General features: G+C 39.9%; 2 protein-coding genes across 2 annotated transcripts; both read right to left on the reverse strand.

Moving 5' to 3' along the window:
* Window positions 1-1,890: 1,890 nt before the first annotated feature.
* On the reverse strand, window positions 1,891-3,045 carry LOC111203765 (probable L-type lectin-domain containing receptor kinase I.6). Its single transcript, XM_022697799.1, has one exon. The coding sequence runs from the start codon at window positions 3,043-3,045 to the stop codon at window positions 1,891-1,893; it is 1,155 nt and encodes a 384-aa protein (XP_022553520.1).
* Window positions 3,046-8,075: 5,030 nt separating this feature from the next.
* LOC106346498 (E3 ubiquitin-protein ligase RSL1) lies at window positions 8,076-10,646 on the reverse strand. Its single transcript, XM_013785850.3, has 3 exons — window positions 9,823-10,646; window positions 8,512-9,284; window positions 8,076-8,395 (listed from the first exon to the last, which is right to left on the reverse strand). Exons 1-3 carry the CDS (start codon window positions 10,549-10,551, stop codon window positions 8,272-8,274), a joined length of 1,626 nt encoding a protein of 541 aa, XP_013641304.2. The 5' UTR covers window positions 10,552-10,646; the 3' UTR covers window positions 8,076-8,271.
* Window positions 10,647-11,320: the final 674 nt, after the last annotated feature.

Here is an 11,320-nt window from a genome sequence, read left to right on the forward strand (position 1 = left end):
GCCTTCTTCTCCTTGTTCTTACTCCAACTTTTGGTGTTTTTCGGTGTCGTTGGAGAAGTGGGCATTTGAATCGTCCCGTTAGTGATCCCGTCGAAGAATTGCCCGATGAGGACTTTGCATTCTTTTGTATCGTGGGAATCCCTTTTGTGGTAGAGGCACCATTTCCTTGGCTCCTCGGAGTTTGAACTCGTTGGTTCGGTCGACTTTGATTGCTTCGAGGCGGGGTCTCGATCCCAGTGATTCCAGCCTTTCTCTCGCGTGATGGCTGCTGATTTTGGAGACTCCTCATCATCGACCGAACTTACGTAGCCTCGCTTCTGAGTGGTATTTCCACCGGAGGAATGCTGGCGAGGCTCGGAGCGGGTATCGTTCGTTCGGGGGGCTCGCTGCCTGGCCGCTGCTTCTTTTGCGAACTTTGCTCTGGTGTCTTCTTCCATGCGGATAAAGTTGTGCGAGCGAGCGATGGCGTCGGAGACAGATTTGGTCGGGTATCGGTAAAGATCCTGGCGGAATGTGGAATCGACGTGCAAGGTGTTCATCAAAGATTCGACGGCGATATGGTCGGGGATATCGATCTTCGAGACAATAGCTTTGAATTTCTCCATGAAGTCGCGGAGACTTTGGTCGCTGGCGTGAGTGAGGTTCCACAAATCTGACACTGTTGCTTCCTGGTTGGTGAACATGATATAGTTCTTAAGGAAGGCCGTTGAGAGGTCGTGGAAACAGTCCACGGAGTTCTCTCTGAGGCCGGTGAACCAAGTAAGGGCCGGGCCTTCTAGGGTTTCGACGAAGAGTTGGCAAAAGCCGGCGTCTTTGTCTTCGTCGGTCAGGTTTGCGCGTCGCATCGCTATGTTGAAAGATGTGACGTGGGTGGAAGGGTCGGAGAGGCCTTTGAAGGTTGGAAGACGGAGTTTGTCCATCTTCTGTAGCCGTACGCCGGTAACTTTTCGCGTGAAGGGTGTACGAAGAGAATCCGCGAGTACATGCTCGATCTGGGGGGCGGACGTCGTCACCTGGTGGATCTTAGAATTGATATCGAGGACCGACTGTTTTAACGCGGCTAGTTCGCTTGCGGTGTGCGCACCGGTGTCGTTACCGGCACTTTGGTTATCGTTATCCCGCGTAGGCGCCAAGTCGGTGGTTCGTTCTGTGGCGAACAGGTGTCGACGATACTGCGCTGTTGACGCTTCGGCGTTTGCAGCGAGGGGAGCGAGGATCTTTGCTATCGCCGTGATTTGGTCAACTGCCGCCTTCTGTGCCGCTTCTTGTAGGGCCAGGCGCGCCAGGATAGTTTCCATGGTTGCGGGATGGGGAAGTGGAGTTGCTGGTGTAGGCGTAGGCGTCGCCTCGAGAGCTTCGCGCTCCTCGCCTGAACTATCATTGCTAACGACCATCGTTCTGACGTTACTTTGCTAGGGCCCCACGGTGGGCGCCAACTGTTTGATCGTGAAACGGTAATAAATAAGATGTAGGCTTAAACAAAGACGTCTTATTAATGGTCGGAGAGAAAACGTTCGATCGGTTACAAGGAAATAAGAGGAGAGTGCGACAGAAAGGAAACCGGTGGCTCGATAAGCTACCGGAGAAGTATAACTAACGGCGAGACGAAGTAAAGGTGAAAACCCTAATCTAGCCGTCAAGTGTTGGTCAGTGATTTCGGATCTTCTTCTCGTTGTCTCTTCTTTCCGTTATATAGACGTCCCGATGCCTCGCTCTTGACCTAATTTTACGCCATCTTGGTGGGCCTCCTTTGCTGGGCCGAGAGGCCCGTAGGTGTTCGAGCAACCGCTGAGCCGAACGCTCTTCAGTCGACGATGGTCAGCTAGAAGTACTCAAGAGTCAAGCCGAGAGACCTGACTCTCGAGCCGACAGATCGAGCCGTCGCTCTTCCTAACTCGGGCCAGGCCTTCCTATTCCTCGGGCCCTGTGGGATGGTCGAATCCATCCTCTACAGGAAGGCAGAGTTCCTTTGTACACTTCTCCAAAGCCTCCTTTCCCGAGAAGTCCATCCTTGTGGAACCCTTTGGTCGCTTTGTACAGAGTTTTATAGGAAAGGCGGTGTGGTCCATATTCTCCTTCCCATTCTTCTCTTACTTCTGCATATTTCCTTCTCCTGTAGGCGAAAGCTGCTCCAAGAACCAAAAACAATATGACTGCCAGTAATATTAGCAGAACAATAAGCAGCGTTGATGGTCTCTCGTTTTTAGCTTTATGAGGAGGGACTCGAGGAAGCTTAGTGACATCCAGGGTCTGCAGTGACTCCCTGTTTCTACTAAAGCTCCACCCAAGTATGTATTGGTAACTGATCAGTGTCCCTGTCGCTCCAGAGAACCCAAGATAAATCTTTCTATCTGGGAAAGATTCTGAAAGGTTAAGAGATGTTGACAAAAGAGGCTGACTTGGCTTTTGAATTTTGTGAGGGGCCAGCGAAACATTAAGCACGTTTCCTCCGTAGTCCACCCAGACTTGAATAGGAGCTCCACTCAGAAGCGATATGCTTTCGTTCTTACCTTTAATCTCGGAAAAGTAAGAAGCAGGGGTCGATGCGATAGAGATAAGGCCGTTGACATCGATACCGACATGATTGGCATTGATGTCATCAAACTCAGCGCTGAGGGCAGTATCAAGCTCAACAGCGACTAGATGAGAAGAGGAGGATCCTTGAGTGGAGATGTTAAAAAGTCCCAAGAACTGCGTCGCATCTGCATGTGTGAGATCCATGGAAGCAGACAGAACAAAGGCGATACCATGACCACCGATAAATCCTGGCTTAGGCACCAGAGCACACACAAAATGTGTTGAGAAAGAGAGTGATTCAGGTGAAGTGAACTCAAAAGGCTTCTTCAAGAAAGCATGTCCCATTTCCTGTCCGGATCCATCGGTCAACTGCAACTGTCCTCCCGGAAGAATCTTGGCAACGCCGTCAGTAGAAAGGTCTGCTTGAACAAAGCCATTATAGATAAACCATGTCTCCTCCTGCTGACTCGAGATGCAGATCAGATGAACAAAGAAGATCATCAGAATGAGATGTGATCCTGGGGCCATTTGTGACAAAAGAAAAAAAAAAAAAGAGAATCAGACTATCCTGAACGAATCTTGAATTCTGCAAAAATGGTGGATGATAATTTCTCCAGCACGTTCTAAGACAGAAATTCCCTGTTTATAATATGATGTCCAACTCCACCTTAATTTCTTTAACATTGGTAGCCATTATATTTATCGAGAAGAAAGCAAAACATCTTCATGTCTGAGAGCATTTTTTCAGAGTTGACTTAGAAAATGTAATGATAGATTATTAGCGAGACAACAATGACATCCAGCATTAGCATATTCAAAGCCATGACACGTAATATAATTAAAGTAAAAGGTAGCTCTAATAAATACTGTAAAATGAGACTTGTCTATCATTACCTGGTTTTAAGAATATCCTCCATTACTCTCCAATCATCAAGAGGAAGCCCCACTATCGTGCAGATCTAAATAAATACTTCCCAACAGAGAAGCATTCCAAAAGTCCATGAATCAAAACTTATGTAACAATCAATCATACCAAGCTGTATCTAAAATGTAGGCCTGGGCGTTAGGGTCTTCGGATCGGGGTTTGGGCCGGTTCCTTTCGGGTCCTAAATATTTAGACCCAATAGGTACTTAGAAATTTCCGGTTCGGGTTCGGGTTCGGTTCTTCTCGGGTCCGGGTCGGTTCGGGTCTATAATTATAATACCCATAAAATACCCGTAATTTTTCGGATCCATATCGGGTCCGGTCGGGTTCGGGTATTTAGGATCTGAAAAGGACATGATATACTCAATTTCATCAACTTTAGTTGAATATTTGTCATATATATCTAAAATTTTACAAAACAACTTAAATGAAACTATTAATAATTAAAATAAAACATTTTAAAACTCTAAATTTTACATTTTAAAGATTTATATTACTTTAAAAATGTTAAAAAACAATAACAAATGTTGTTAACAAAAGATATTTCAACTAAATCATAAAATAATATATATAAAATAGAATACAAAAACATTATAGTTTTAGATATACATGTTTTTAAGTCGGGTACAAATCGGTTCTTATCGGGTCGGGTCTATTTGGGTCGGTTCTTTTCGGGTCCGGATCTATTCGGGTCGGTTCCTTTTCGGTTCCGGTTCTTTCGGGTAAAAAAAAATTTAGACCCAAAAAGTAGTTGTAAATTTTCGGTTCGGTTCCGGGTCGGGTATTTTTGGGTCTGTTCCGGTTCGGTTCGGGTCTTCGGATCCAGGTTAAAAAGGCCTACTAAAAAGCCAAGTTCTTATCATTTAACGCCAGCAAACACCCTTGATTAGATGTATACTATAGTGAAAGTTATTTAAAGACTACACACTATAAAGCCCTAGTGTTCATCAAAGCAAACAATTATAATAAATTAAACATCAAGTGAATGAAAATGTACCTCTGAAGATCATGTGGTAGCAATTCGAAGCGAGCAGGATTTGACCAAAAGAACTGGTGGCTGCATTTTGGGAAAACATCAGTTATGTGGAAAGCGTTTAAGATCACGGAGAAGACCTAAGCGAAGCTTCCTTCGCCGCGTGGTAACAATCGCATACGCCATGCGCCGTCCCTGAGAAACAACAATGCGACTTCATCTCCCGGGATTCGAGTGGCGATTTGTCTCCACTTTCCCAAGAATCTCGCTCTCAGGAGTAAATGACGTTGTAGTGTGGCTCTGGGTACTTTTAATTTCACAGATTTTATGAGAAATGAGAAGAGCAATGACTATTATATATTCCACCAACCAAACCTGACGTTTGTCATAAACCAAACCGTAAACATTGGCAATAAAATGGAGGTTCTCATAATAATTATATGGATGTGCATTTAGACGTATGTTACAAAATCAGAATCAATTTTGCATTCATACCTCCACTAGTTCAAGTTGACCCATTTAATTAGCAAATATATTTTTTCCTTATTTTATTCAAACTTTATTTACCACAAAATTTAAAAATAAAGACAAATAAATTATTCAAACTTTATTTACCACAAAGTTTAAAAATAAAGACAAATAAATTAAGTAAAGACTAGACTAACAAGTATAATTTCTTTATTAATTTCTTGACCCATTTACCAAATTTCAAAATCTATAATTTAGGTTCGGTCCAAATATCTTTCTTTCTCCGTATAAAGTATAAACAAAATTTTAAGCTTTGCTTTATTTTCTTCATTTTATACACAAGAGGACTCTCACCTCATATTTTTAATATGAATATTTTACAAATACTTTCGCACTAGACTTTCATTTCTCATTCAAAACCAACTTCGATTTGGACATACGAATACACTACTTCATAATGTCAAACATTCAGTTATTCCGATGAACGTCTTAATCCGGAAACTTACCAAAAAATGGTTTATAACCATTTCATCAAAAAAACGAGTTCCAACAAGAGGAAAAAGTTATATTGCTCCCAGCCACTCCCGGAGGCAATATGAAATATTTGATCCCCTCTGGTGATAGATTGACAGGAACCGATTGCGAACAAGTGTGTCAATACTCTGGTAAATTCATAGGAGAACGTGGTCTTTCCCCGTACTTGCACGCATTTTTTTCTTTCCAAATCATGTAAACAGATGCCTGAAAAACATATTGGATCAGAAGAGACGCATCGTGGGCACCTTAGCATCAGATACGCAGAAGCTTCTTCACACGGAAGACAAGATTGTGACATATTCTGGATTGCAAACCACTAATGAATTCCTTACTAGGATTAATTGTGCACAAAAGAAATGTAATTGTGACATTAACATTTCTATTTATGCATTTCTGGTGATTTTTTTCAAAATATGATAACTACTCATACATCATCATTCATTTAGTAAATTATACATATAACACATTAGTAAAACAAATAAACTAATAATAGTAACTACAAATATAATATAGAAATATTAGAAAATAGACATTTTGTATAAATATTATTTTCAAAATAATTAAAAGGGTCTTAATAAATACAAGATTTAGACAATAACAATCAAGTTAAAATTTCAGTTAAAATGTTAAATTATTAATTAAACCTATTAATCAATATAAAGAGATAAGTAATCAAATTTGCAAATTTGAAACTTTATTCATGCTTAATGGCTTTATTCACACTTAATCACAATAAATTATTCAAATTGAATGATTAACAGTTGGTTCACTAAATTATTAATAAAATATTTCTAATTAGTTTAATGTATATTATATAGAGCAAATAATAACTAAATTTAGTAGAATTTATATATTTAAATATAAACATATTTAAATAAATATAGTCATTAAATATAATATAAATAAATTGTTAATTTTAGTAAATAAAAACATATATAACCGGGCGCTTGTTGCGTGGTGGTAAAGGGATCACGACTGTGAGTTCCGCCACCTATGTTCAAGTCCCGGCTACCGTCGATTAAAATGAGATGAATAAGATGGTCCTTTGAATGCCTTCGACGGGTTCTCCGGCTTAGTTCCGGTGGACGGTCATTAGGCGCTAGTCGGGTCATCCGAAAATCAGGCCATAAAGAAAATATTTTATTGTAATTAACTAAATCTAAATAAATTCGAATTGTAAAATTGTTAGACCAAATCTAATAGATGAACCAAGTTGCTTTGGTCTAGTGGTATAGGAGCTCCAGCTGGAGTGCCCGCCCCTGGGTTCGAGTCTTGGCCACTGCGGAATTTACATGTGGGCTGCAGTATCCGAGACCGAAGACCGTTACACGGTGAGCCACATGGTGACGCTTTGGCAGCGTCCATGCTCACTTCGGTCTCTAGTCTGGACTACCTCGGTGGGGCCAGGATACTCGGTTAGCAAAAAAAAAAAAAAAATCTAATAGATGAAATTACAAATAATTGTTTATATGAACTTTTTAGAGTGGGTGAAATTAATATCTAAAACTAATAATATTAAAATGGCGGTTAAAATTTTTATTTTGAAATGAAAGTACTACTTTAAAAGTTATTATAACACATCTTGCTCTGAAAACTTAAGTATGGAATCGCAGAACTGTGCCAAGACTAAAACAATTTCCTATAAAAAAAAATCTCTCAAGTAAAACCATTTTGATAAATGAAATGACTCTTAATTTTAGTGTCAGAGAAGTCAGACGATGGAAGGACAAGTTTTAAGGAACTGATTTCGAATGGATTGGTAGCAACGGAAACAAGCCAGCAGATCTGCTTTCAAAACGATCATTCTTGCTAACGAGTTATCCTGCTATCAATTTTATGTTCCTGATGTAATAGTATCACTCGATCTACCCCAAACTATGATCTTCTAGTTAATTAAAGGGTTTTTTGCAAAAAAAACCTTCAATGTGGTTTTTTTTTTGCAAATTAATCCGCAAACTCAAAAATCCACGGGTCAACTTTCCAAGTGCCAGTCAAACCGCAATATAACTCTCGGCCGTATATATGTGTATTTGACTGTGTATAATTTTAACATTTTTCAATACTACGTTGTTTTGGCGCTAATTTTTAAATGAAAAAAAAATTGTTGAACTCGGGGTTTGAAACTTGAACACTATGTGCATGCTATATAACCATTTCGGCCAACAAATATATTTGTTTAATTTGTTGTTCAATATACTTAGAAATCTATATAATTGTGTTTAACAAATCTATATATTTGGTTATATAGAATGCACATAGTGTTTAAGGTTCAAGTTTCAAACTCCGAGTTAAACAATTTTTTTTTCATTTAAAAATTAGCGCCAAAACGACGTAGTATTGAAAAAAGTTAAAATTATACACTGTCAAATACACATATATACGGCCGAGGGTTATATTGCGGTTTGACTGACACTTGGAAGGTTGACCCGTGAATTTTTGAGTTCGCGGATTAATTTGCAAAACAAAACCACGTTTGAGGTTTTTTTTGCAGAAAACCCATAATTAAAAGAAACATGTCAAAAAGAAAAGATAGAATTATTGATATGATTCATGATCGTAATAAGATTTGGTTGAGTTTCAGTGAGTTTGTTGATCTGTAAGTACTGAGTTGTTAGCTTAACAGACTAAAGCTTGTTCTTCCTTCCCACGCAGTCATTTATTTGCCCAACATTATAAACCCAAATAGAAGATCCAAAGTAGAACACCAAATTTTAGATCAGTTTCCAAAACCACAAAAACCGAAGCCTACTGCAAAACAAAAGGCCATAACTAGTGTTTTGATTCTAGAGCTGTCACCAACTCTTACCCTAACAATCTACTTCTTAACCTTTCACGCAACACCAAAGACAAATCACCTCCTACGATTCACATTTGTTTCACGGATTATGTTGCGCTCATTCCAGATCGGGCACGCACATGTCGCTTTCTTGTTCTTCCATTCAGCTCCACACGTGTAACAGAACTCATATCCGCATCTGCAAGCCACACAATAAAAAACATCAAATCAACAATAGTAACAAATGACCAAACATGGTCTCTCCTTTCTTTATCCATGGATTTTGTATTGTAGTAACCGTAATAAGAAAAGTACCTGCAGGTTATATGGTAGCACCCAAAAGCAAGCTCAACCATATTGTTACACCTTATGCATTGTCTCCACCGCTTGCTCTGCGCCAGAGACTTGAGCATTCCATCTCCAGCGTTCTGATACCTCTTTGATTTACTGAAGTCCTCACAGGTGTCTTTATAGTGCCACGGTACCTTGCACTGCATGCAGAAAAACAGCCCACACTTCATGCATTTCCTCGCAGGAGATTGCTCAGTGGCAACGAAGAACTGTTTGGTATACTCAAAAACTTCAGCTTTGGCCATCAGTTCCGAGCACTTTGGATATGGACAGTAAACTTTATCAGAAACATTAATGGAGCCTTCTTTCTTGCGTTGGATCATAACCTCAACGAGCTTGGGATCCAGAAATTTGGCGCAGCAATCCATCTTTACTTCTGATTTGCACCCGTCGCTCGGACAAGTAGCTGTTTTCCCTCCGAGTAGCTTAACTTCAACGTGCTGCTTCATGCAGGAAAAGCAGAAGCGGTGGAAACAACCATCTACGGAGAACATTTTGTCAACGGTGATGCCTTCGTAGCAGATCACACAAGTCTCCTTGAAAGTCTTGCCTTTACTAGTCTCCTCAGGCCATTTGATTTGAGACACGATCGCATCTCTTGCGAGCTTGAACACAAACTTAACATCATTTCTTGTCAAAAGAGATGGTTGGCAATAAGAGAACTTTTTCTGGAGAATAGCCACTTTGTTTACAAGTGTTGCAACAGCGCTCTGCCTAGGTTCCACCCTCCCTGTCACCTAGATTACAGAGCAAAACATGACCAGCCATATCAAAGATCAATAATATGAACAAAAAGGGAAAACAACGAGAACTAAACCAAACTACAACGGTAAGATAATCCAGATTCATATTAGATGATTCTCAAATGGTTATGTAAATAGTTATATGCCAAATATTTAGGTAAAAGACTGCAAAGCCATAGTTATTCAGATTGTAGCAACGAACATAGTCAAAGGTAACAAACAAAAGGAGAACAATGCCGTAAAACGCTAATTTAGCAACTAAAAGGAGTAAACTTTAAGATTGGAAGGTCACAATCATTGAGAAATTCACAATCTTTGTCAAAGAAATCTAATTTCTGAGTAAAACTTGCGAAGATTCAGGTTAGACGATATGCAAATGAGTATGTAAAATAAGAACGCAGAGCCCAAAAATGAGTCAGGTCAACATTAGAATCAAAATCATTCAAAAAGTCGAGACCTTTTTCAAAGGAAACTTATTTTTTCAGAGTTGAAAATTGAGGTTTCAGGGAGGGAGAGAGAGAGAGGAGCTCACGTAATTGAAAAGCTTGAAATCATCAATGAAGAAGGTGACCCTTCCCAAATCAAAGGTCAAGGCTTCATCCAAGCCACGAAGAATGGCCTCCAGCTCGGCAATTTCAGGGCTCTTAGACTCGTCAGCACCGAGAACCTTGGCAACCTCCCAAATGAGATTATCCGTGGAGTCACAGATAGCCACACCAACACCACCAACCGTAACCCTAGTCTCACCAATCATCTCCTCACTCACCAAACCTTTGCAATAGACGCGGAAACTTTCAAACCCAATCGCAGAGAAAGGAGGGACCTTGACGACGGAGGAAGAGGAGGAAGCCCCGAGCGAGTAAGGTTTCTGGAAATAGTCGCCGTCTTTGCTCCAATCAGCGTCAGGGATGTTCATAATCTCTTTAGCAAACCTCTGATCGTGGATCCGACGATCGAGATCGACCTTGAGTCTCTTCATCTCCTGTACGCCAACCTCGCGGTCTCGCCTCTCCTGATCGACTCGCGCAATGTCCTCTAGAATCAGCGACGTGTAGTCAAATCCGTCACCTTCTTCAGGTTCTCCGGCGGTGAAATCGAGTGTCGGAGAGGAGGTGTGGGCTGCTCGAGAAACGGCTAGGGCTTCCTGCATTTGAAGGTTGAAAGCCAGATCGTGGTCCTGGGCTAGGGTTTTAGCGGCCATGATCTCTTCGCGCTGTTCTTCGAGGATCACCGAGACATCGTCGTCTTCAATCGCCGCCATCAGGGTTTACTGTGGGAGTAGAGAGTAGAGAGTAGAGCAAGTGCGATTAGCGTGGTTGAGAAGCAAGTTGAAGCGTTCCGAGGAAGACTTGCCTTGACGTTTGTCCTCTTTTTATTAATTAACTAGGCTCGGCCCGCCTTAGGGGCATAAAGTTATAATAAAAGTGATTTTATAATAATTTATGAAGTAATTGAAAATTACGATAGATTAAAAAATATTATAAACGAAAAAATAATGAAAGACTTATGAGATCATTATAATTATTTTCTTTGTTTTGAATTATAATGACACTAAATTTCACTATTCTCTAATAAATAACATTATATTTTTAATATTTATTTTAATTCAAATGTTTTGTTTTATAATATTCTTAATTTATCTTACTTATTTAAGGTTTTTTTTTTTGCGAATATGACTCAAAATTTGAAGTCATTCCTAAAGTAATTCATGCTTCTTTTTTTTTGTGATGTAATTGTATATTTCGTTTGTATGTATGTTTTGTAAAATTTTGTTAAGAGAAGTATATAATAATGTTTATGGTTTTGAAAATTTTAGGGTGTCGAAGGATTATTTATGTTAAGATTAGTTATATTTGAGTTAAAATGTTTTAATGAGGGGGTTCATTGAATGATTTAATGTGATAGTCAATGAGGATGCATAAATCCAACCGACTTCCATAACGGTTCCAAAATTCAACCAAGGGTAGAAGAAGTGGAATCGAACAGCCAAATACGACGCCTTCCAACTGACCTTGATCGGAATTCAGCAT

The sequence above is a fragment of the Brassica napus genome, chromosome C3 (genome assembly GCF_020379485.1).
Source record: "Brassica napus cultivar Da-Ae chromosome C3, Da-Ae, whole genome shotgun sequence".
Lineage (NCBI taxonomy): Eukaryota > Viridiplantae > Streptophyta > Magnoliopsida > Brassicales > Brassicaceae > Brassica > Brassica napus.